General features: G+C 39.9%; 1 protein-coding gene across 6 annotated transcripts in view; it reads left to right on the forward strand.

Moving 5' to 3' along the window:
- The window catches only part of LOC132110527 (myotubularin-related protein 13-like), a 158,445-nt gene that overhangs the window by 58,947 nt on the left and 71,633 nt on the right, over positions 1–27,865 (forward strand). For all 6 annotated transcript variants that reach the window (XM_059517262.1, XM_059517219.1, XM_059517235.1 and 3 more), the window contains exons 5-11: positions 1,018–1,128; positions 2,468–2,573; positions 12,993–13,125; positions 13,472–13,580; positions 13,704–13,817; positions 16,141–16,218; positions 16,488–16,601. In XM_059517262.1, the coding sequence (XP_059373245.1) occupies positions 1,018–1,128; positions 2,468–2,573; positions 12,993–13,125; positions 13,472–13,580; positions 13,704–13,817; positions 16,141–16,218; positions 16,488–16,601 (765 nt within the window). The remainder of the gene's footprint in view (positions 1–1,017; positions 1,129–2,467; positions 2,574–12,992; positions 13,126–13,471; positions 13,581–13,703; positions 13,818–16,140; positions 16,219–16,487; positions 16,602–27,865) is intronic.

Raw genomic sequence — 27,865 nt, forward strand, 5'->3', positions numbered from 1 at the left:
GTATGCCAATGGGATAAAAACAGGGATGACTGGGAGACTGAGAGGAATATCATAGGAGCGTAAAAGCAGGAAATCCACTCATTCAAAGATTTATGCAGACTGCCTTTTTTAATTTTGGCCTACATTTATATATTTGGCATGAGGAATAAATTAGTTTATACTCTATTGTATTGCTTGGTAAAAGACCAAATGTTTATGGTCACAGACCATATCCAATGGATGGATGAATGGATGGATGGATGGATGGATGGATGGATAGATAGATAGATAGATAGATAGATAGATAGATAGATAGATAGACAGACAGACAGACAGACAGACAGACAGACAGACAGACAGACAGACAGACAGACAGACAGACAGACAGACAGACAGACAGACAGACAGACAGACAGACAGACAGACAGACAGATAGATAGATAGATAGATAGATAGATAGATAGATAGATAGATAGATAGATAGATAGATAGGAATGTAAGATGTTGATAAGAATTATGATTTTCACTTGAGCATGCAATAAAAAAAATAAAATAAAGAAAACCTTAGAGTTTCATTTAAGGAGGGACTAGAATATGGACCAACTGACTTTAATCTGTAATCAACTGCTCAGAAAACCTTATAAATCAGCTAGAACACTAGCAATACTGCAACAAACACCCAGAGCACTAGCAACACCCTAGAAACTATTCAGAAAACTTTAAAATCACCCAGAAAATTATAGCAACACGCTAACAACCACCCAGAGCACTAGCAACACCCTAGAAACCATTCAGGAAACCTTAAAATCACACAGAATGCTATAGCAGAATCACAGCAATCACACAGAACATTCTAGCAACACCAGAACAACTCCAGCAATAGAATCAAGTTATTAGGTCAACACCAGTATTGTTGCAGCGACTTTTGCACCACTCACATTGTTTTTGTGTCAGGAAGTGTTTTACATGTGTTTGTGTGTCAGGGACTAGCTGAATGTTTTCTCTCTCTCTCTCTCTCTCTCTCTCTCTCTCTCCTAGGGCTGCTTGGGACTGATCTACACCGTATACATCGACAGTCTGAGCTTACCTATGGAAGGGCTGGTGGCAAACCTCTTCACATGCTTGGTCCCATTAGGTGGAGGTTCCCAGGTCAGACATTACTTAACCAAAGAATTCCTCATCTGTCTCGAACCCTGACCCCTGTGGATACTTGAGCACACAGAGGGTTAGCCAGGGTTCATATGTGTACCTGTGTACCTTGAGGAGAGCAGGGTGTCTCATATTGCATCTCAGGAGACTCCTGAGATGTGGAAAGGGCTTTAGGGATCAGTGAGAGATCTGTTGTTTTGTTAAACAGAGCTAAACTATTACTAAATGTAGCACTCATGTTCTGGTTTAAACAATCTAGAAATTGGTTTCACAGAGTTGTGCAGGCTCTCTTATTGAAATCGTTTTTTTTTATTTTTTATTTTTTTTTTATTTTTTATAATGTAATTCACCAATACATGAAAAAAAGATCCAGAAACAATTATTTTTTCCAGCTGGACTGCAGCATCATGGTGATCAAACAGGGTGTAAGTTATAAACAGACCCCAGGAGAGGTATATATTCATCTTCCAGGGTGAGTCTAACTCTATCCCCTTGGAATGTGTCATGAGACTTCAGCGCACATCTGTTCATGAAACAGTCCATGTGCATCTTATAGGCTCTGTGTACACGTCTGCTGTTTCTTAAGATACAAGAGCCAATATCTGCAAAATAAACAAATAAATAAACTTAGTTAACCTGCTAAAGTCTAGAGAGCTGTCTCACTGTTCTTTTTCATACAGAGGGTTTTTTGTTTTTGTTTTATATATATATATATATATATATATATATATAAGCAATAAAAATTATATTTGGTGTGTGTGTGTATATATATATATGTATATATATATATATATATATATATATATATATATATATATATATATATATATATATATATATATATATATATATATATATATATATATATTTACACACATGCACAATAAAAAGTATATACTGTGTATTATTAGATTTTGAACTTGACAGATCCTTCACCCAATTTGGAAACTGAGGTGCAACAATGTGATTTTTAGAACTCATAACAGTTATCAGCACATTAAAATTTAAGTGCCCATATTTCACAAATCAAACTCTTCAGCAACTTGCCATTGTTGAGTAACATTTGCAAAAGTTCACACAGGTCATTTTTATATAGAGTGTGTTTAAAAATCAAAGATATCATCAAAGATAATTGACAATTAACAAACAGTTTGGATTAGCGATATGGTTCTGTTCAGGCATTTTCAACAAATAAAAACTAAACTAAACTAGCAAACCCACTTTTAAAACTAATTAAATCTAAACTGAATTTGAAAACAATAAGTCAAAATGAAATAAAAATAAAAACTAATGGAAAATGCAAAACTATAATAACCTTGGTTTGTGTTGATGTTTTCAGAAGCTCTTTTCATTGGGAGTGGGGGACCGGCAGCTCATCCAGACCCCACTCAATGACACTCTGCCAGTCAGCGGGAAAAGTGTAGCTCTCCTCTTCCAGCAGTTAGGTGGGTATCTGTGACTTTTATTGGTGTAGACCAGTAGTATACTGTATACAGTGAATATTTTATAGGATACTTCTTCCATGTCAGTTCTTAACTAGTCTCTGATGCGTTTTTTTTTTTTTTTTTTTCGTATTTGTGCAGATATCTCCTGTCCAGTACCGCTTAATGTCCCTTCCTGTAAACATGTTTTGTACAGAGAAGTCATATGAGAATAATAGAGGAGAACAAGGGCAATTTAAACTTTTTTTTGTAACAACATTTCCAGACAACTCGAATACAACAACATATCTATACGTGTGTGTGTGTTTGTGTGTGTGTGCTCTTGTTTTTGTGACATATCAGGACACAACTCTGTATAATGACATGGGTATGTCACACTTACATTCTCCTTTCACATACATATATTCTTGCTTTCACACACTTACATTGTCCTTTCACATACATACATTTCTACTCTCACACACATACATTCTCCTTACATATACATACTTTTTTTTGCTTTCTCCTTTTACATACATATATTTCTACCTTTTTTGGTATCCATTACTTCCTGTTTAAGCAGGAAGTCATTCTCAGACCAGGAAATGCATGTGCAAGACCTGATCAGCTCTTCCTCACAATTTTACAGTTATGCTATTCAAAGTCATCCTTTTTTCTTTTCAAGTACATATTTTAAGTTTTTAACTTGAACATATCATTATGTAACCTACGTGTTCTACAGATCTGTGTACAAGTGTTAAGACACTGATTTTGATCGTATTAACAGGGCCTAACACTAAGGAAATTTTCTGCTGGTGGTCTGGTTCGGCCAGTGGTTAATTTTTTTTTACTTGCCCTGGCAAAATTTTCACAGGTGAATTACTACTAGCAGAACAGAACCTATGGAATATTGAACATGCGTGACTGAACGAATCACCCCCCGAGACGACTCGTTCTTCCCGAGTCACATTAAAGACAAAATGAACGAATCGTTCAAGAACGACACATCACCATAGTCTAGCACTGAGTTATTGCTGCCCGTAGAGCTGCAATTTAAAAAATAAATAAGTAAATAAAATTCTAAAAATAAATAAACCGCAATGAGTCTTGAGTTATTTAAATAATATAAAGATATCGGTGTCCCTAACTTGCAACCTCCCATTTAATTCACTTCCTAAATTAAATCTATCTATCGTCTATCTGGTAACACGACTGAGACTGAGCTCGCATCCTCAATCACAACTCACTCAAAGGACGAGGCCATGTAACCTTTTCACAATGACAATGTTTATTTATTTATTTTTTAAAACCCAGATAGCTTGCTGAAATACTTCTGCGACTGCCTCATCTGCCTCAGCCATGCTGATCAAGACCTGTACCGGTGAGCCTGATCGTGCCTAACCTGCCTTCCTTTTCAACTATAGTCCTTCCGTTTCAACTAAACGCATTCCGTTTCCACTATACTCCTTCCGCTTCAACTAAACGCCTCACGTTTACACTATACTTCTTCCGTTTCAACTAAACGCCTTCCGTTTCCACTATACTACTTCCGTTTCCACTATACTCCTTCCGTTTCCACTAAACGCCTTCCGTTTCCACTATACTCCTTCCGTTTCAACTAAACGCCTTCCGTTTCCACTATACTCCTTCCGTTTCAACGAAACGCCTTCCGTTTCCACTAAACGCCTTCCGTTTCAACTAAACGCCTTCCGTTTCAACTTAACGCCTTCCGTTTCCACTATACTCCTTCCGCTTCCACTATACTCCTGCCGTTTCCACTAAACGCCTTCTGTTTCCACTATACTCCTTCCGTTTCAACTTAAACGCCTTCTGTTTCCACTATACTCCTTCCGTTTCAACTTAAACGCCTTCTGTTTCCACTATACTCCTTCCGTTTCCACTAAACGCCTTCTGTTTCCACTATACTCCTTCCATTTCAACGAAACGCCTTCTGTTTCCACTATACTCCTTCCGTTTCAACTTAAACGCCTTCCGTTTCAACTAAACGCCTTCCGTTTCCACTAAACGCCTTCCATTTCAACTAAACGCCTTCCGTTTCAACTAAACGCCTTCCATTTCAACTATACTCTCTCTCGAACATACATACATACATTCTTAGAGTAGAAATATATGTATTTGTTAGGAGAATGTATCCGTGTATGAAAGCAAAAATAAATGCATATGAAAGGAGAATGTATGTGTGTGTAAGAGTAGAAATGTATGCATGTGTAAGAAGAATATAAGTGTGTGAAAGCAAGAATATATGTATGTGAAAGGAGAATGTAAGTGTGTGAAAGCAAGAATATATGTATGTGAAAGGAGAATGTAAGTGTGTGAAAGCAAGAATATGTGTATGTGAATGAAGAATGTAAGTGTGTGAAAGCAAGAATATATGTATGTGAAAGGAGAATGTAAGTGTGTGAAAGCAAGATTATATGTATGTGAAAGGAGAATGTAAGTGTGTGAAAGCAAGAATATATGTATGTGAAAGGAGAATGTAAGTGTGTGAAAGCAAGAATATATGTATGTGAAAGGAGAATGTAAGTGTGTGAAAGCAAGAATATGTGTATGTGAATGAAGAATGTAAGTGTGTGAAAGCAAGAATATATGTATGTGAAAGGAGAATGTAAGTGTGTGTGAAAGCAAGAATATATGTATGTAAATGGAGAATGTAAGTGTGTGAAAGCAAGAATATATGTATGTGAAAGGAGAATGTAAGTGTGTGAAAGCAAGAATATATGTATGTGAAAGGAGAATGTAAGTGTGTGAAAGCAAGAATATATGTATGTAAATGGAGAATGTAAGTGTGTGAAAGCAAGAATATATGTATGTGAAAGGAGAATGTAAGTGTGTGAAAGCAAGAATATATGTATGTAAATGGAGAATGTAAGTGTGTGAAAGCAAGAATATGTGTATGTGAATGGAGAATGTAAGTGTGTGAAAGCAAGAATATGTGTATGTGAATGGAGAATGTAAGTGTGTGAAAGCAAGAATATGTGTATGTGAATGGAGAATGTAAGTGTGTGAAAGCAAGAATATATGTATGTGAAAGGAGAATGTAAGTGTGTGAAAGCAAGAATATATGTATGTAAATGGAGAATGTAAGTGTGTGAAAGCAAGAATATGTGTATGTGAATGGAGAATGTAAGTGTGTGAAAGCAAGAATATATGTATGTAAATGGAGAATGTAAGTGTGTGAAAGCAAGAATATGTGTATGTGAATGGAAAAATGTAAGTGTGTGAAAGCAAGAATATATGTATGTAAATGGAGAATGTAAGTGTGTGAAAGCAAGAATATGTGTATGTGAATGGAGAATGTAAGTGTGTGAAAGCAAGAATATATGTATGTGAAAGAAGAATGTAAGTGTGTGAGAGTGCCAGAATGATATATATATATATACCACCGTTTAAAAGTTTGGGATCAAAACAGTTTTTAATGTTTTTTTACAGGACTTTCTTATGTTCATCAAGGCTGCATTTATTTGATAAAAAATTCAGGAAACATTTTTAAATTGTGACATTATAACAATTTCAACAATTTTATGAATCCTTTTGTATTCATGAATACAAAAGGATTCATAAAAATTCTTCTTAAGAAATAAGTTCTTAAGAATATTTTCTTAAGATAAATACCACAAAGTTTGTGGAGTGCAATTCTTGAAAAATTCTTAAGAACCTTTTTTTTCTTAAGAAGAAAATAACAGTCTTTATCAGTCTGAATACATGGCTGAAGATGCAATGATAAACATTTATAAACTTATATTAAGTGTGTACAGTATTTTTGGCTTCGCGTTTTTAATGTGCCGTGTATTTGAATAGTTTATAGAGCCTGTCTCAAGCTGCAGCGATCGGATTCATTCATTCTTGTGTTGTTTTTGCACTCTCTTCCGAGTGAACACTTCTGGTAGGCTTGTTGTTTATGATGATTTTTAAGAAGACTCTTTTCAAGAATTTGAATTCTTCTTAAGTTTTTATCTTAAGAAACAATGATAAGAACATTCTTAAGAAGAAATCTAAATATTTTCAACTTTTTTCTAAAGTTAGAAAATAAAAAGAAGATTAAGAATGTTTTGTGAATCTGGCCCCAAAGTTAATTTCAGCCATTAAATCAAATGGGAGACATGCCAAATAATATTAATAATAATAATAATAAATAATAAAAAACTGACATTCATTTGTTTTCATTTCAGCTCTTTCACTCACTATAATATAATTGCTAATGGAAACATTTGTATTCAGTTTGAAGAATGAAGTACATAAAAAAATCCTGTTGACAGATTTGTTTTCTGTTCTTATACAAAAAAAGTCTGTTTTCCCATTTGCATATTACTTGATGTAGCACAACTGTAATTAAGTCACATTGGCTGCAGCTTCGTTCTGTATGCAGAAAAGCTAAAGCAAAAGCATATTTTTTTTTATTTCAAAGAGCTTTCACAATCTATGAATGCACAAATGGTTTTTGAAGGGGTACAGTGATTAGTTAAATGTGTCAGATTTTGAAACACAAAGACAAAAAATAAATTCATGACATACACAGTTTTAATTGAGTAAGATGAAAATAAGTTGCATATTGTGAAAGAATTGTGTTGCATGGCAGTCTTAATAAGTAGTGACCTGCAGAGGAATGTACTAATGGTGCATGTCCCGTCCCATGTTCAGCTGGAATACAGCACGTAGCATTTAGACAGATGTGCACGCATTATAACAGATTGCATTATGTCGTACTATCCAGCTGCAAATCAGTCTGAGACTAATTAACACCACATAAACGTCCTTAAGGCCTTTTGTCAGCATGTAAGATTAAACTTTTCAAATTGAACAAACAGAGCACATGTTCAAAATCTGTCAAATAAAATCAGAATATTTAATTTGGCACTCAGTGTGTGCTTCACCTTGTGTTGTGCAACTGGAAGAAAGTATTTTTACCCTTTTCCACGTTTTACCCGTTTCGTGTCATATAATATCGTCTATTTTATAATTCTATAGTGTACTATTTTTAGTATTGGTCATGATTTATTTTGGCCAGAATTTGACTTGAACTATTTAACTTAGAAGTGGACTAATGTGGAGATTTTTATTACAGTCCACTGAGGTTTTTCATTTTTTAAGGATTTATGTAGCTTTCTGATTAATGATCCTCATGCTAAACAATCCCCAAGAGTTTCTGTCAGGGTACGTACTAGACAGAGGACTCAGAAGCAGAGCAGAGAAAAGGAGAATCTTTATTCTCGCCTCTAAGCACAAAATAATATAAACAATAATAAAATGCTCTGGCGCACAAAGAGATCTCCGAGCTGGCCAGCACACTGCGGACCACTCGCGCTGCCGGATCTCCGAACTACGAATCCTTAGACGGGAAAACAGAAGGTGAGACTGAGACTTGGAACCATACAAAACATGGGCAAAGACAAAACAATCTCCTCACGATGACAGACAGAAAAGCAGAGACATATAAGGGAGTTGGGGAACGAGCGACAGGTGGGGAAGAATCAGCTCGTGATCTGCACAACCCCGCCACGATCAGCGCTGATTGCCCAGACCACGAGCTACCGAACAGACAGGACAACACAGACTGCAGGGGAAGCTGAGACGGCACCCTGCACCGTGACAGTTTCTTTAAAAACCTGTTGACCCTTAAAGCAGCATGGTGTTTTTGATTCGAGCAACAGTCGCCTTGTCATCTTAAAGGGTGAATCTCACTAAGCCTGTCAAGAACTAGATCATATTTCATCTCAAAATCTTATTGCCCCAAACAGGAAAAAGCATTTTATATGAAGAAAATTAAGCTCATTCTTACTACTGACTACTTACATAATATATATATATATATATATATATATATATATATATATATATATATATATATATATATATATATATATATATATATATATATATTTATTAAAAAAATGTAAATAAAAAAATGTATATATATGAGAGAGAGAGAGACCACATTCAAGTAAAAGATAAAAACATAATCTTTTGCTTTCCAAGATGTATCAAGACATCTTTGGGAAACAAACAAACTTCCTAGATTCCTGTCTAGATCATTTGTACCTGCTTTTCTTACTGCAATAGAAAGTTTACAAGTGGGTTTGTAAGACGGCTATAGTCTTTGACCCATCAGGGGAGAAAACACCATCCCAAATACCATTCTGAGTGCATGGTCTCTGATAAGAGCATCATGTCAATGTCTCATTCTCCCAGATACACAGCACTTCTGGGACTCATCTTAAGGTTACCCAAGCTTTTACTATCCCAGCAACATGCCGACCTACATGAGCATATAAAAATCTCATCTTGAACTCTGTATAATTTATGCTTATAAAAATGTCATTTTGAATTCTTTCTATAATTTATGCTCTACTTCATCTGCACTTTTGTCCTCTGTGAATCAACAACAGTTTTATCAATGATCAGGCCTCTCTGGGTCAGAGCTTGTCCTTGGTTAGACTGCATATTTTCAGATGAATAATGTCAACATTAGGGACCAATAAAAAGCTGCATTCTAAAATGCCGTTCTTGTCTGCCATTCATTTACGCTTTACCGGGGATTCACGCACTTGTTTAGTCCTTTGTGTGGCAATAATATTAATTCTATAATGTTGGATAAAGTATAAAATAGTAATGGTCTTATAAAGTAGACAAATGAGCATCTTGCTCAAGGCTGCAGTGGTAGATTAATGTGATATTTAAAGGGATAGTTCTCCCAAAAATGAAAATTCGTCATCATTTACTCACCCTCAAGTTGTTTGTAACCAAACAGTTGACATTAGCCACTGACGTCCATAGTATGGAATGGCTACCATCAACTATTTGGTTACCAGCATTCTTCAAAATATCTTCTTTTGTGTCCAACAGCTGAAATAAATTCATACAGGTTTGGAACAACTTGAGGATGAGTAAATGGTGACCAAATGTTAATTTTTGGCTAAACTATCCCTTTAAATACCATCTCTATAAAGCCAGATGCTTATTTGTCTACCTTTTAAGATCATTACTATTTTAGGCTTTATTTAATGATGTATAATTTAAAAAAAATACATGGATTAAAACAGTGACTTGTTGCCACCTACTGGTTTTAGTTTCATATTTAAAGTGAAATAATATTTCGCCAAAATTTAATTTTTCTGCACTGTAAAAATGTTTCCCAGTGTACATTCAATATGTTTTGTATTTAAACAACATTTATATATGTGTATATATATATATGTGTGTATATATATACATATAAGTGGTGGGCCGTTATCTGTGTTAACGTGCTGCGTTAACGGGAGACTCTTATTGGGCGATAAAAAAAATATCGCCGTTAATCTATTCTCAAAGTTGGGTTGGGAGCTGGGTCTATACTACGCGAGCTATGATGACTTTCACCTTGATATTTTAGCGCGGATGTATACCTAGCCAAATCTGTAGGGGGCGAGAACGAGTCTTTAAACCTGTGTGTATTCCTACTGTGAAATTACCACATCAAACGTGACGTGCTAACATGGATGCAGCTGAAGCCACCGGGTTTGCCTCAGGGATTTTTTTTTTTTTTTTTTTTTTAAGAAGCTTCCCAATGGAAACCTCGACAAGACTCACGCCTGTTTCACACATAATCCTTCTGCAGAGCGTATGCAGTCCGTGTGCTTTACGTATGTGGTGCAGAAGCAGCACGGACTCATACTCATTGTGCTTTCACACAGGACATGTTTGCAGTCCGCTACTCCTGGAATGCGCTGACGGACCGCAACCATTGGAATCCGTTAACATTGGTGTGTAAAAAATACGAAAGTCATACGCACTGCAGTAGGATTATGTGTGAAACAGGAGTAAGGTTGTTTGCACCTTGTGCAATGTGGAATTCGTTTACAACTTTCCCAAGCAGTTTGTGATGCATTTTGGAAACAGGAGATGAGCCCCTGGTCTAATGCACCACCTGGCTTGAGAAACCCCTTCTCAAAGACTTAACATTACTTTTAGTCATTATTTTATTTGGGTAGCACACAGATTCGGAATGCCTTTGGCAGAATTCAAATGAGCCATTTTAATATAGATTAATCTAGATTAATTCCAAGATTACAGTGAGATTAATCTAGATTAAAAAAATAATCTTTGCCACCACTAATATATATATATATATATATATATATATATATATATATATATATATATATATATATATATATATACATATATATATATATATATATATATATATATATATATATACATATATATATATATATATATATACATATATATATATATATATATATATATATATATATATATATATATATATATATATATATATATATGTATATGTTAACATCTAAATGCCTTTTCATATGCAGCTTCTATACCACCTCTGCAGTGCAAAGATGGATTTCGCTGATTTGATTTGATTGGTAACATCTCTATAATGTCTTATGCTCATTGCATTGAATAAATAAACAAAATAAATGAAAGGGGACACAGGTTAGAAAGGTTTTTTTTTTCTCTCAGTTTTTATCCTGCAAAGTGTCTTCCATTTTGGTGTTATAGAAATGTCCACCCTACCTAAATAAAGGAGCATGTTGGCCATCATAAGGCTCAGTGTTTATTGTTTGCAGCTTTTTCTGTGTCTCTCTGTGCATGTGTCAGAAATGTGTAGCCGTTCCAAAAGATAAGTCAGTGTCAAAATATCAGGAAGAGTTTTACTGGATGGCTTGCAAACAAGATTATGAAATGTGTTGTTGTATTTTTGGGGCAAAAGTTTGGGGAAAGTTCTGAAGCAACTATGTAGTCATAGCTGTAGGCACCCTAGCAACCACGTAACAACATGCTAGAAACCACTCAGATCATGACGATTCAGCATTCACATTGACTTACTGCGTCTCTAAAACAGGTCGAATGGAATGACAAGTATTGCAATGTTCTTAAATATTTCATCCTCTCTTTGCTCATTGTTGGACAGACAGTGTGAATTTTCATATCTTGTTCCATCCTGTTTATTGGTGCATATCAGAATTTGACACAGACATAATGGGAACGCTGACCCCAACAGCGCTGCGGATGCGTCTGTTAATGGCTGGCTGTCTCCGTTTTTGCCAAGCTTGTGATTAATAGCCTCAGTGGTATGTTGATGACAAACAAAAACAGGAACTGTAAACTTTTATCTCTCGCTCTCTTCTTCGACTCCCGTTGAGGAGTTTGCTGTATAGTTTATGTCGCCGTTACATACTTGCCATTCTCAGGACTTTTGTGTATCATCATGATAGAGACAGATATGCAAATGAACTGCACCCGCTGATAGCATTGTTTATTTGCTTGCCTTCTTGGTGTTGTTTTAGCACCAGATTCACTGATGAAATTACGTAAAAGAATGGATACAAGCCCAGATTTCCCAAGTCCCTGTTTGAACACATTGATAATGACCAGAGGCTTGTACATTATCTTGTTTATTTTGCAGCTACTTGCCAAATAAGATTAAAAAAAAAATCATGAACATGCATTGCTTTTATTATTTTACTTGTAGATTAACTTAAAAAATCCTCCTAAAACAATAACTGTTTCTTATAACAGTAGCCCAAGAAACAAGATGAAGAGTTCAGAAATATATTATTTATTATTATTATTATTAACTTACAACCTTTTTAATGGACTGGTTAGCTAACATGTTTGGAAGGAACATCTATTCTTAGATGTAACATCTGTTTTATATCAATTTTTTCTCCACTCTATTTCTCCTCAAAGTTCTCTCCAGCTTTTTTGGTTTATACTTACGATAAAATTAATTCTGAATTTAGTTTTTAACTTGCTATTAATACTTAATTTAGTTTACTTGTATCAAACTTAAACATTAATAATTTTTTAAGCAGTAACAATCAATTCTTTATGTAGCACTTTGTTTTATACTCGCTATAAATAAATAAAAAAACATGAGATACAGTTAGTTCTCTCTCGTCCAGCTTTTTGTTTTATACTTACAAAAAAAGTTAATCTTGAATTTTATTTATTACTTTTTTGAGGGCTTTTGTTTGTCCTCAATATGAGTCATTTATCATTTCATAATTTTTTTTGTTTTATTTAATTTAAACAGCAAAACAATGTTAAATGGTAATCTGTTAGTTCTCGCTCATCCAGCTTTTTGTTTTATACTTACAATAAAATAGAATTTTGTTTAGTAAAAATAAGTGGCTTTTGCTTGTCCTCAGTGGGTATCATTTATTATTTCGTAGAGTTTGCACTTTTATTACATTTAAATAATAAAAACAAGCAGTAATAATCAAGATCTAATATAATCTGAATAATAATAATGTTTTTTGATATATCGTAATATATTGTGATGTATGTATCAGTTTAAGTGGTGCTCTGTGAAATATCAGACAGTGCCCAGCTAATAATCTTTGAAGTGTTAGAAGGGGTTTAAAAAATGTATGAGTAATTGTGCGTTTGTGCTGTTTTTATATGTTCCAGGAATGCAGAATGTTCTTAGTCTCTTCTGTGCGGTTCTGACAGAGCACAAGGTTTTGTTCCACTCTTCCAGCTATCAGAGATTAGGAGAGGCCTGCCGTGCCTTAGAATCCCTCATGTTTCCTCTTAAGTACAGGTGAGAAAACAACATTGACTGTTACTGATATACCCAGAATAACTGACCTTCAGCTGCCTTGATAACAGCATCTTATTTCATTAGCTACATTATTAGCAAATCTAGTTCAATCTAAATGAATTGCATAAAAACTACTAGCATAAAACTGCTATATCAAATATGCCAAAAAAAGATTGAATTCATGTGCACTCTTTAGAAATAATAAGCATGTAATTTTGCAAATCGCTCTATTTTTAGAGTCTTTTGCAACAGTATGTACTATTTTTGTGCTCAGTATGTAATGAGAAAAGTCTCGAGATTGCTCGACGTGATGATTGTGGTTGCATAACTCTCATCTGGACCACAGCTACCCCTACATTCCCGTCCTCCCATCTCGACTGCTGGAGGTGTTGAGCTCGCCTACGCCCTTCATCATCGGCGTGCACTCCATGTTCCAGAGTGAGATCCAAGAGCTGGTGAGCCCAAGGCTTTCCAGAAAATATTTTCAGTCTGCCTTTAAAACATGTGGTCAGATTCTGGAAACGGTGCTCCGTGATTCGTTCAGTAATTTCTGATCAGGTTTTGTTTTCTGTTTACAGCTCGATGTGATCATAGCTGACCTTGACGGAGGAACAATTAAAATACCGGAGTGTATACACCTCTCCCAGCTCCCCGAACCTCTGTTGCACAAAACTCAAAAAGCACTGTCCATGGTAAAAAATACACACACCATTGAAGTGCCATGTAATTTGTTTACTATGCAGCTTGGGTTGCATTTAAGTAGACATAGCATGCATGTTTTTTTATTATTATTATTTTAAACATTAATAAAAAAAATAAATAACACTTTAAAAATATGTATAGTATGTTAAAATACTTTTTAACATGTGAAGAAACCCTTAACCCCAAATATAAAAGCTTCACCTGTCCTACACCACTGTGCTTTGGACCCGAGTTATTCTTAAAGATGTTGAGAAGGGAGCTTTTATTTTAATATTATACAGTATAATTCTTACATATTGTTGCTGTCTAGTGAAAAACACTCATTTCTGCTTTTGGTAATGTTGACTCTTACCATAGACAGAATGCACTCTCTTTCTACTGTTTGAATTGTGAAGTTCCATTAAAAGGAATTTATAATCAGGTTATCCGTTTAACTATTATTGCCATTGGCCTTGAAAAGTGAGTGTTTAAACTAGGGTCGTGCTGATAGATGAATGTATCGTGATGATAGTCAGAGATCTCGCCTGTGGCTGATGCCTTTGACGATATCAAGATTATTATTTTTATTATTAGGCTCTTATTATATTCTAATTAGCATGAGAAAATGTTAGCATAACTTAGTAACTTGCAATGTTTTTATTAAATTGTAATAATGTTAAATATAAATTCATATGCTACTTGAATAAGGAGATATAATTTGTAGATAATTGATAACACCAACATTAGGCTGCTTTTAGCCTTATCCTGGAGTTGGTTTAATTTCTGGCTGTGAAACTAAGTAAATAATTAAATAAATTAGCATGATAACGTGTATCAGCGATCTCACAGGCTGAAGATTGGACCATATGACTATGGAGCATATCCCCCAACACTAGACTAAACCATGTTCTGGTTTTCTTAACTGTCTGTAGTTCAGGGGTCTCCAGCATTATTTCAGCCAAGAGCTACCTTTTAACAATATGAGTGACTGAGAGCTACTCATGTTAAACAATACTTAAAGCTCTTAAATAATATATCAGTTATATCAGTCGAAACTGTTATATGCTGTATAGTTAAAATGTGCTGGAAATGTTCAAAAATTACTGATATACACAATTAAATAATTTCACATTTTATGTTGAAAACCAACAATTAAAATTAGCAGCACTATGCACTTTTTGTCTGCAAGCACATGAAATAAAAAACATAAAAAAACTGATTTTATCTACTGACATGTGCTACATTCAGTTCAAATAAAGTTTTGACCACATTTTTCTTCATAAAATATATATATATTTTTTTTTTTTTAGAAAATGATAAATTATATTTGATCTGCTCCATAAACCAGTCTACATAAACATAATATACCTTCTAAATATATAATATGCATTCTAAAAATATAATATGCATTCTAAAAATCTCCACACTTGGCAAGGTAGTCTATTTTCCATTAACCAGTTAAGATTTACAACACAAATTTTGAACAAAAATGGCAGACAGGCTGAATGAAAATGCAACTCTATTGTCCGACAGCAGGTGGCGCTTAAGAAAAAGCAGAAATAGAGCTGTTTCCCAGTAACTTCTGTAAACAAAGCAGCGCTACGCTTATAAACACTGCTCTATGAGACATTACAAAGTGGGAAAATGAAAAGTGAAAAAAAAAAAGTAAGTGAAAGCTCAGATTGTATTGAAAAATAAACTTTCAGTATTTCACAACAAAAACAACAACAACAAAAAAAGATTTTCCATGTGCCCAAGTAACCCAAATTTACAGTCAAATGGTGCTAAAAGTGACTAATTACATTGTTTTTATTAATTTGGTTTGGTTGTTTATGCTCTTGAGGATTTCTTTTTTTTTTTTTTTTTGAGATGTGTTTTTCTCCTGACAGCAATGATTTTAAGATAAGATGTGACTCAAGCCAGATCATACTATACATACTTGAGACTGAGCTCTTTTGATTTGGGCCAATAAACAAATACATAAAGCCCATGTAGCAAAGCCCTCACAACCCCTTAATACCAAGCTTGCCATGTTTGCTGAGAATTCACCATTCTGTTTTATTAAAAATTACTGACTATTTCCATATGCTTCCACTAATGTTGCAGAAAAATGTAATTGTAACTTCACCTTTAAATCATCAAATTTCATAAACTTTCTTCTTCAGTAGCTCATCTGTTCTTTCAACATATACATAACCTCTTGTGGTATATATATACATGGGATTGAAAGATGACTATGACTGGAGACATTCCATAAGCTATATTTGCACCATTTGTCTTGTTCCCTCAGATAGCAGGATATTTCCTCACTGTAAATACCTTCTTTGTCTGCAGGTTTTGGACCCATATCTGGAAGGAGCAGATAATGCCTTCCCACCCCCTCGTTCTGCTCCATCCAACCTCAAACTGCTGGTAAGAGCCTCGTTTGTCTATTTTCGCTTTTACAATCTGTAATGAAATTTGTGAAATGTGTGGCTGGCATTCATGTGGCCAGTATGGGAGTCTTTTATTGGGTCTTCAGGGGGCTGAAATATCTATTCATTAAAGGACTTTGAACTCGTCCATCACGTACACAGTTTATTTTGAGGCGAGAAAATGTTCACTCTGACTCATTCCATCCTCATAAGTTTATCTGGAATGTCTCTCAGTCGCTTCTATTCTGGCTTTCTTGTTTTTGACAGGATAAGGAGGTGAGGGCGGTCTTCCTGCGCTTGTTTGCACAACTCTTCCAGGGCTACAGGTCCTGTCTGCAGCTCATTCGCATCCATTCCGAACCTGTGATTCACTTTCACAAGGTGAGAGCAGGGCGCTGATCTGCAACTTTATGATGTTAAACCTATTTGCTGGGTAATTAAGCCCACCAGCCCACAAGCGATTAAAAGCAATTACTGTCATTGTGCCAGATCAGTCCAGTAAACCGGCAAAACACTTCTCAAGTGCTTGCATAATGTTTCAAGAAGGATCTTCATGCTAATTATGACCAGGGTTTTCAGCGAGGGGTCCGAAACAGTTCAGCATAGGTTTGTGGACAGATATACAGATATTGTGTTTTCGCAAGTGTTTCCTTTATTTTACTCACTCATGTTGTTTCAAGGCTTCTATGAATTGATTCTGTGGAACACAAAAGGAGAACAGCATTAGTCTCTCAGTGAATAGGAACCAAGTGCTTTCAGGCATGTAAGGATGGAGAAAAACACTATGAATATGTATCATAAACATAGACCATACCATTTATAAGCTATATTTCTTATCTGATGAAGTTGAATGCTATGGCCAAAATTTAAAGCAAAGACATTAAATGCAAATCCGTTATACTGGTTAATTTTGAGATTTTGGGCTATTTTGCTTCAGTTACTGTGGAAAGAAAACATACTCAGTTACTAAACGTAACCTCGGTTCTCTCTAGAAGAGCGAACGAGTACTGCGTCTTAGCTAAGACGCTACGGGAAAAGTCTCTTTTCACGAAATACTGAAGCAAAAAATTATCCTTAATTTTGTATTTTTGTAAAGCGCATTTGCAGCAGTACACAGCCATAGGCGAGACGGCTCGTTCGCTCATTGGCTTGTTCTGCGGCAACTGCACAGCCTATCGAGCGCGGGCTGATGCAACATCAGACCAATAAGGGCGCTTCGCGCCCTTCTTGCCACTTCCCGCCGAAACGGGTGTGGCCCAACCTATAAAAGGAGCTCGAAAAGGCTGACTCACCTGATTTATTTCATCGCCGAAGCGAACCAGAGTGAATTGTGCGCACGGCAGAGAACGCAGTACTCGTTCGCTCTTCTAGAGAGAACCGAGGTTACGTTTAGTAACCGAGTACGTTCTCTTACGAGAGCTCTCTCGTACTGCGTCTTAGCTAAGACGCTACGGGAACCCAATGCAAAACGCTGTGCGCGCAGGGATCACACACCAATAAACCTGAAGCAACGCCCAGGATTTACAGTGCACAGTCACCTGAGGGACTCACAGAGAGTCCAGGACAGAAAAGGGAAAAAGCCCTCCGTCCCATATCTAGCAGCATCCGTAGATGCGGCAATATGACGTCACACAGCCGAGGCAAGGCCTGACCAATGTGGCAATGTGGGTCTTATGCAATACTGCCCATATAACAGTCGGCAGCGCATAGCGCTCGTGAACTCAGAATTCCCCTCAGGGCCCTGATTCGCCTATACCGACAGCAGCCTTGCTTGCAAGGTGGGAACCTCCAGGTTATAGAACCTGATAAATGTAGACGGCGAGGCCCAACCTGCCGCCATACATATATCCTGCAAGGAGATCCCAGTAGACCACGCCCACGACGAGGCGATGCCTCTTGTGGAGTGTGCTCTGACGCCCAACGGGCACTGGAGGCCCCTGGAAGCGTAAGCTAACGCTATGGCGTCAACTATCCATCTGGATAGAGTCTGTCTCGAAACAGCCATTCCCTTGGAACGCCCACCGAACGAGACAAATAGCTGCTCCGTCTGCCGAAAGGCAGCAGAGCGAGACACATAAGCTCTTAAAACCCTGACAGGGCAAAGAAGACTCGAGTCTCCATCCTCCCCTGACACCGGCAGGGCAGACAGGGCAATAACCTGAGCCCGAAACGGTGTGTTGAGGGATTTCGGCACATAACCGTGCCTAGGTTTGAGTATGACTCTTGAGTCATTGGGCCCAAACTCCAAGCACGACTGGCTCACCGAGAGCGCGTGCAAATCACCCACACGCTTCACAGAAGCGAGAGCCAACAAGAATACTGTCTTGAACGACAGATGCTGAAGGCTAATCGATTGGATAGGCTTGAAAGGGGGACCTTTCAAGGCCTCCAAAACCGCCGCGAGGTCCCACATAGGGACTGACGGAGGTCTGGGAGGATTCAGCCTCCTAGCTCCTCTGAGGAACCGGATGACTAAATCATTCCTTCCTATTGACTGACCGGACGCCGTTTCAGAAAACGCCGCGATGGCAGCCACATAAACTTTGAGCGTGGATGGGGCTCTGCCCTTATCCAACAGCTCCTGAAGGAAGGAGAGGACCTCCGTCACCTCACAACTAAAGGGTGAATAACCTCGAGCTGTGCACCAGCTGGAGAACACCGACCACTTCGAGGCATACAGACGTCGTGTCGACGGAGCTCTAGCCTGAGTGATGGTATTTAGCACTCCCACTGCGAGATCAGCGGGTAACCATTGAGTGCCCATACATAGAGGGACCACAACTCCGGTTGAGGGTGCCAAATCGAGCCCCTGGCCTGCGAGAGGAGGTCTCTCCTCAACGGTACCGGCCACGGGGCGACATCTGCTAACTGCATCAAATCTGGGAACCATGGTTGGTTCTTCCAAAGAGGTGCTACAAGCAGTATTGAACATCTCGTTTCTCTCACCCGTTCTATCACCTGCGGAAGGAGGGAGACGGGAGGGAACGCATAAAGCGGGCAGCACGGCCATCTCCGTGACAGCGCGCTTTCGTTCTTGGAAAAGAACGCGGGGCAGTGAGCGTTTTCGTGGGACACAAAGAGGTCCACCTCCGCCATGCCAAATCTCTCCCACAACAGCCGGACTGTTTGCGGGTGTAGAGACCATTCGCCCGTAGGAACATTGCCTCTGGACAGCCTGTCTGGACCCAGATTCTGCAGTCCAGGCACATGCACTGCTCTCAGCGAGCGCACGTTGCGCTGAGCCCAAATCAGGAGGCGTTCCGTCAGCCTGCACAGTTTCGGGACCCGAGACCGACCTGGCGATTTATGTAGGACACCACGGACATGTTGTCCGAACGGACTATGACGTGGTGATCCTTGATATGGGGACAAAAGCGCGTCAGCGCATTCTCCACTGCCAGCATTTCCAGGCAGTTGATATGATGGAGCTTTTCCCGTTCTGACCATAGGCCAAAGGACGGTCTGCCTTCGAGCAGCGCTCCCCATCCCGAAGTGGAGGCGTCCGTCGACACCATTTTCACACTCGGGGAAGTCCCCAGGCTTACACCTGATCGGTACCAGCCGTTCGCTGTCCAAGGTGCTAGAGCCGCAACACAGCTCTGATCGACCTTGAAATGCAGCCGGCCAGACGCCCACGCTCTGCGCGGCACCCGAGCCTTCAGCCAGAACTGCAGGGGGCGCATGCGGAGCAGGCCCAGCCGCAGAACCGGAGATGCTGAGGCCATGAAACCCAGCATCTTTTGACAGTGTTTGAGCGCCACAGTCGCGCCACAGCGGAAAGAACTCGCTGCACGCTGAATGCCCATCGCGCGCTGAGGTGACAGCCGCGCCGTCATGGAACACGAGTTCAGAACTATACCCAGAAACAGGATCGTCTGACTGGGGTTCAGCGAACTCTTCACCCAATTGACACTGAGGCCGAGCTTCTCGAGGTGATCGAGTAAAACGGCTCTGTGGTCCATAAGCTCCGCTCATGATCGGGCCAGAACCAGCCAGTCGTCCAAATAATTCAGCACTCGTGTGCCTCTGAGTCTAAGAGGAGCGAGCGCTGCATCCATGCACCTCGTAAGCGTACGAGGAGCTACGGACAAGCCGAATGGCAGGACTGCAAACTGGTATGCCTGGCCCTTGAAGGCGAATCTCAAATATCGCCTGTGGTTTGACGCTATCTGTATTTGAAAATACGCGTCCTTCAGATCTATTGACATGAACCAGTCCCCTCTGCGAATCTGCGCGAGGAGCTTCCTGGTCGTGAGCATTTTGAAACTGCGTTTCATCAATGCCTGTTCAGCTGTCTTAGATCCAGTATGGGCCGGAGACCCCCGTCTCTCTTGGGCACCAGAAAGTATCTGCTGTACAGCCCCCCCTCGCTTTGAGACACAGGCTCTACAGCCCCTTTGCTCAACAGTTTTGATATTTCGGCCCGAAGTATGTGTGCTTCTTCTGTTTTGACCGTAGTTTCGACGCGCGCTGAAAAGCACGGTGGGCGTCGAGAAAACTGTAGCGAGTAGCCTCTCTTTATAATGCCTAGCACCCAATCCGAAACCCCTGGAAGCACTGACCATGCATCTGCATGAATGGCTAAGGGCTGGATGCGAAACGCGCTCTGTTGACTGGGCAACGGCGGCGCTCGAGTGTGCTGCGCATCTGAGGCGGGGAGCGCGCTGATCACAGCGGGCAGATCGCTCTTCCTCGACCCCGTTCCGGCGCTTAACCGACTGGAGGGAGGCTGAGCGGGTCCCGTGGGACTCGATATATCTGCGAGTAACCGTGGGCTGCATGTGTGCACTTTTACCACTTTCAACTCGCTGTCTGCCTGTGCAGAATGTACGTGCACGGGCCTCGTTTTTACAGAAGCCCCGCGCCGTATGTGACATAGTGTATGTGGGCACTGGGAAGTGGGCACGTTTACTATGCGGCGCGCTCGACCGATCTGTGTCGATCTTATGTGCGCTAGCCCTGTGTGCAGGGCTGTGCTTACATGTGGAGACGGGCACTGGGTAGTGGGCATCGTCACTGCATTTATAGCACCATCGGCCGTGGCCGGACGAGCATGCACAGGTTTCGTTTTTACAGAAACCACATGACGCGTGTGACATAGTAATTGTGGGCACTGAGGGGTGGGCACGTTTACTATGCAGTGTGCGCGACCGACTTGAGTCGACATTATGGGCGCAGGCCCTGTGTGCAGGGCTGTGCTTACATGTGGAGATGGGCACTGAGGAGTGGGCATCGTCACTACATTTATAGCACCATCGGCCGTGGCCGGACGAACGTGCACGGGTTTCGTTTTTACAGAAACCACATGACGCGTGTGACATAGTGATTGTGGGCACTGAGGAGTGGGCACGTCTACTATGTAGTGCGCGTGATCGACTTGAGTCGCTTTTATAGGCGCGAGCCCTGTGTGAAGGGCTGTGCTTATATGCGGAGATGGGCACTGAGCAGTGGGCATCGTCACTACATTTATAGCACCTTCGGCCGTGGCCGGGACACCAGGAATTACACCTTTTTCGGGAAATATCTGGGTAGCCGTGATAACGGTTTTCGTGTGCAGGCAAGCGGGCAACCGTACAGGCTTGCGCATTGCAAACAACGCTGAAACAGTCACAATCTCTGGAAACTGAAACAGCGGCACGCTTAGGTGAGAGCCCGGCCGCAGCGGAACTCGTACACCGGCGCTTCGATGAAGCAGCCATCGTGTGTAGTGCCGACGCAGCGTCATGCAGCATGCGTAGATGGCTTTCCCAGGATGGCTTCGGGGCTCCCGGCCTCACCGTAATCCTCTGCCGCGGTCCCCGCGGCGCGGGGCGACGGCCAGTAGAGCGAGAACGGGGGTCTCGAGCTGCGTTGCTGAAGCTGTTGTGATAACGGCTTTTGTGTGCAGGCAAGCGGGCAACTGTGCAGGCTTGCGCATTGCAGAAAACGCTGAGACAGTCACAATTCCTGGAACTGAAACAGCGGTGCGCTTGGGTGAGAGCTCGGCCACAGCGGAACTCGTACACCTGCGCTTCTATGAAGCAGCCATCGTTAGTAGTGCCGACGCAGCATCACACAGGAGGCTTTAGATGGCAACACCGCTTTAGATGGCAACACCGGCGGACAAAGGTGCGTCGCTATCGCCTGTTCCACCGGCGGAAGTGAGTGGTAGTTCCTGTTTTTAGCATCATCAGTGTGGAGAATGCTAGTGAGACAGACGAACGAGTTCGTGCTGAATATGGAGCGTTCCAAGCCTTCGCCACCTCTTCGTGAAGCTCAGGAAGAAATGAGGCGGGCTTTGAGAAGTATGCTCATCCGAAAGGGAAATACCATCCAGGCGGGAACGAGAGGGGGGGGGGCGCTGGTGCAAACCACTCGCGGCCGAGACTCATCGCGGCCAACACGAGCCTTCGCCCCGGCTCCTTCTCGATGTCAGCTCGTCTGCTGGGCTTCTGAGCAGAAGGCGCGAGATCCTCGGAGCTCGCCCAGCCCTCACTGCCCGAAGCTAGCAGAGAGCGCGTGTCCTCTTCCCCCGACGCGGCCCTGAGATCGACTTCCTCGGACGACGCGCCGGCAAACAGCGGGCGCTGCCCACCGGGAAGCGATGCAGGGGGGGCCGGTGAAGCAGGGCGAACCGGCGAGCTCGGTTGAGCTGAAGACGGTTCCAGAATCCGCTGGAAGCGATGCTTTTACGGCGCCTCAGCGCAGCGGAGAATGCAGGCTCAGAGAAAAAGGCCAGGCGAGTCCTCAGAGTCACCATGGCAACAGCTCGCAGTGGGGGCATCCGCCGTCAGCGAGCGAGCGCTGCATGATCTTCACCCAGGCAGGAGACACAGATGACGTACCGGTCTCCCTCGCTGAGTGGGGTTCTGACGAGCCGCAGGAAGGCATCTTAAAAAAGACGCGAGCTCTTTTACGAGTGTGTGTCGCAGGGCGAACACACACACACATAAAGAACAGCTTGTATATAACAGGATTGAAAGGATATAGGCGCCGGATAGCGCAGCAGGAACGGCAATGGAAGGCGGCGATGCCAGCAGCTTCAGAATGGCTCGTCCTGCTGATGTGCTTTCTCAGACGGCGCTTGCTTCCTCCGTGATCCAGCGATGCGTGAGCTTCGCTGAAGAGATGAAAAATCAGGTGAGTCAGCCTTTTCGAGCTCCTTTTATAGGTTGGGCCACACCCGTTTCGGCGGGAAGTGGCAAGAAGGGCGCGAAGCGCCCTTATTGGTCTGATGTTGCATCAGCCCGCGCTCGATAGGCTGTGCAGTTGCCGCAGAACAAGCCAATGAGCGAACGAGCCGTCTCGCCTATGGCTGTGTACTGCTGCAAATGCGCTTTACAAAAATACAAAATTAAGGATAATTTTTTGCTTCAGTATTTCGTGAAAAGAGACTTTTCCCGTAGCGTCTTAGCTAAGACGCAGTACGAGAGAGCTCTCGTAAGAGAACACACATTTAAGGTTTTATTTTATGACACTTTATCTATTTGTATCTGTAGATTTGATTTACCGTACATACATTTAAAGATATGTATAAACCTTTAACAAAACTTTACTTTTAAACCTGGCTTTATATTCAGTGTTCAGATTTCTTTCCTGGAAAGTATGCAAATTAATGTATAATAAGAATAAATATTTAATTTGATAATGCCTCATTTGCGTATTATTACATAAAATTTAATAAGACTTATACAATGATGTAATAATACAGAACGATTGTCTTAATGTACTGTGATTAATTGACCGTGGAAGTATATTATTTTATATTCATTTAAGTATATAGAGTCTAGACCAGTTTTGAGAACCTGATATACTGATCTACTAAAATATCAAAACAATGATTTGTTTATAAACATCCGAAAACCATTCACAGTTTAGGTTCCTCAGTGTTTTAGCATCATGTTGGCAAAGTTTGGTGTAAATCATATGACAGCACTTGGAGGAGTAGTGTTGGGGAGTAACTAGTTACATGTAACGGCGTTACGTAATTTAATTACAAAATTATTGTAACTGTAATTAGTTACAGTTACTACGAAAAAATGAGTAATTAAATTACAGTTACTTATGAAATTTTTAACGATTACAAAGGGGATTACATTTGAATATTTACACATATCCACCTACAGATTTAACTGATTTCTTTCCCAAATTGCACTGACTATTCTGAGACATACCGCCCTAATATAGGAGTACACAAGCACATAAACATAATTTCTAGAACTGCTCTGTGTCACTTCATGTGCATTTTACTTATTTTGAGAAAACTATCATCATATACAAAGAGACAGCAGTTTAAAAAAAACACCAATGTTTCAGGAGTTTATTACACAGAATACGTCACATGCTTATTAGATAACTGTATTTAAGTTGATGTATATGCTTTCATTTATTATTCTTTAATTTTCACAAATTTAGAAAAGTAATCAAAAAGTACTCAAAAGTAATTAGTTACATTACTTTAATAAAGTAATTGAAAAAGTTACACTACTATTACATTTTAAACAGGGTAACTTGTAATCTGTAACCTATTACATTTCCAAAGTAACCTTCCCAACACTGAGTATATAGAAGAATCATTTTAAAGTTTGAATAGGGCTGTGAATCTTTGGGAAGGCAGCGATTCGATTCACGAATCATGGGTTTTCAATTCGATCCAAGAACGATTTTTGCAAATTTAGAACGATTCAATCATTTTATGTATGTAGCCTATGTATTATCATAATTATTATAATTCCTTTTTTTTTAACAAGGAATTCTCTTCTTTTTTTATTACTTTTAATTAGCTGTAAGAAATCAAATACAATGCTGGACAATAATCAATCATTTGTAATCGATATTGTTTTTCCTAATGGTAATTTTATGATTGTTTTATATACTAGGCTACAATTAGCAATTATTTACATTTTCTGCACTGAATAAGGTAGAAAATATACTTTATAGTTTCTGTACTGTAATAAATGATACGTCAGTTAGCACCGCATCATTCATAAATTTTATTTATTGTGGGGTTTTTTTCTTCATTCTGCTTTTATTCAGTTTAACTGCAGATATAGCCTGGCACGTCTATGAGAGCGAAATCACTTCTCTTTCAGTGTGAACTTCTTTATCTCATTTTCACAAAATAAAATGCTATGGTAGACTAGCTATTTAAAGGGTTAGTTCACCCAGATAGCAAATTTATGTTATTAATAACTTACCCTCATGTTGTTTCAAACCCGTAAGACCTCCGTTTATCTTTGGAACACAGTTTAAGATATTTTAGATTTAGTCCGAGAGCTCTCAGTCTCTCCATTGAACTGTGTGTACGGTATACTGTCCATGTCCAGAAAGGTAAGAAAAACATCATCAAAGTAGTCCATGTGACATCAGAGGGTCAGTTAGAATTTTTTGAAGCATCGAAAATACATTTTGGTTCAAAAATAGCAAAAACTACAACTTTATTCAGCATTGTCTTCTCTTCCGTGTCTGTTGTGAGAGAGTTCAAAACAAAGCAGCTGGATATCCGGTTCGCGAACGAATCATTCAGTTCACCAAATCGAACTGAATCATTTTAAACGGTTCACATCTCCAATACGCATTAATCCACAAATGACTTAAGCTGTTAACTTTTTTTTAATGTTGCTGACACTCCCTCTGAGTTCAAACAAACCAATATCCCAGAGTAATGCATGCACTCAAACAGTACACTGACTGAACTGCTGTGAAGAGAGAACTGAAGATGAACACCGAGCCGAGCAAGATAACAAACAATAGACTGACTCGTTTACGAGTGAAGAACCGGTTTCATCGGTTTTCGGATCACCAGCAGTACTTTCGGACAGTTCGTTTCAATAAACCGGTTGAAGAAAACGGTTCACCGGTTCTTCTGCGCTCGACGTATAATGGCGTCATTTGCGATGATTGCCTTTGATTCAAGCCTTCGGTTTACCTGCACTCGTAACACTAGCACAGAATCAGTTCAAAATTAATCACCAAAAGAATCAGTTCAGTTCAGATGCCCTGTGTGTCGGTCTGCTTGACGCTGAATCACACATGCACAGTATCATCAGCTCGTCGGTTCACAAATCGGATGCGTCTGACAGAAACGGTTCTTGACTCGAGAATGAGTCAGTCTACTGTTCGTTATCTGGCTCGGCTCGGTGTTCATCTTCAGTTCTCTCTTCACAGCAGTTCAGTCAGTGTACTGTTTGAGTACATGAATTACTCCGGGATATTGGTTTGTTTGAACTCAGAGGGAGTGTCAGCCACATTAAAAAAGTTAACAGCTTAAGTCATTTGTGGATTAATGCGTATTAGAGATGCGAACCGTTTAAAACGATTCAGTTCGATTTGGTGAACTGATTGATTCGTTCGTGAACCGGATATCCAGACTGCTTTGTTTTGAACTCTCTCTCACAACGGACACGGAAGAGAAGACAATGCTGAATAAAGTAGTCGTTTTTGCTATTTTTGGACCTAAATGTATTTTCGATGCTTCAAAAAATTCTAACCGACCCTCTGATGTCACATGGACTACTTTGATGATGTTTTTCTTACCTTTCTGGACATGGACAGTATACCGTACACACAGTTCAATGGAGAGACTGAGAGCTCTCGGACTAAATCTAAAATATCTTAAACTGTGTTCCAAAGATAAACGGAGGTCTTACGGGTTTGAAACAACATGAGGGTAAGTTATTAATAACATAAATTTGCTATCTGGGTGAACTAACCCTTTAACTTTTCCTGTCCATCAGCGAATGATTCTTAGAGAAAACGCACCCGTTGTCTGTTTGCTAAAGCTACAAACGCTACTTTCATGCATCTGATTTTCAGATAAACCTTGCGCTCTTATTTCAAGGTCGCCATCAATGCTGTTTTTATTTTAACAGTTTCCTTTATACATTCGGTTCATCAGCATTGTTTAAACACATTTATCATTCAGTGGAACTGTGCGTATGATTTAGACACTTACATTTCTGCTCCGTCCATGCAATAAGTGCAGCTTTCGACTGCTCCGGTAACACCGTCGGTAAGAAGCAGAGAGCCATTGACCAACTACAGAAAAGTAAAGCTACTTCACTTTAGTATTACTGGCCACGAGTCCTATAGATCGTCAGCTGCGTCAGAGACGAACGGAGCGCGAGCGCAACCCTGTGACAGTCTCAGGCGGTAAACAGTTGAGCGCGTGAAGGACAGATTAGAGGCACGATTCACAAACACTCTTCAAGGTCTCCATTAATTTGTGCGTATAGTAATTTAATGTGTATATATTTTGAAAGCATTGAATCGCTATAGAAATCGCGATTCATTCGATTCTTAGCGTTTTGAACCGATTACTGTCCGAGATCGGCTATTCACGATTCAAAAATCATGTTTTAAGATCGATGCATATGAATCGTCAGGGTTTGTAATCGATGCATCAAGAAAACGAGTGAATCGTTACACCCCTAAGTTTGAAGCATTGTCATGGCATTGCCAACGCTCCATTTAAGATCTCAATAATCCCTTCATAGTTTTACATCGGCTAAGCTTTGATAATATTCCGATGAAATATGAAGCAAATAAAAGCGCGTTTTCGTAGCATTTTTAAAATGACACACTTCCTGCTGCTAGTTGACGGCACTATAACTTCATGATCAGCCTCATACAACGAACAAACTGCTGAAGTTTCATCAAAATCAGTC

The sequence above is a fragment of the Carassius carassius genome, chromosome 2, assembly GCF_963082965.1.
Source record: "Carassius carassius chromosome 2, fCarCar2.1, whole genome shotgun sequence".
Taxonomy (NCBI): Eukaryota; Metazoa; Chordata; class Actinopteri; order Cypriniformes; family Cyprinidae; genus Carassius; species Carassius carassius.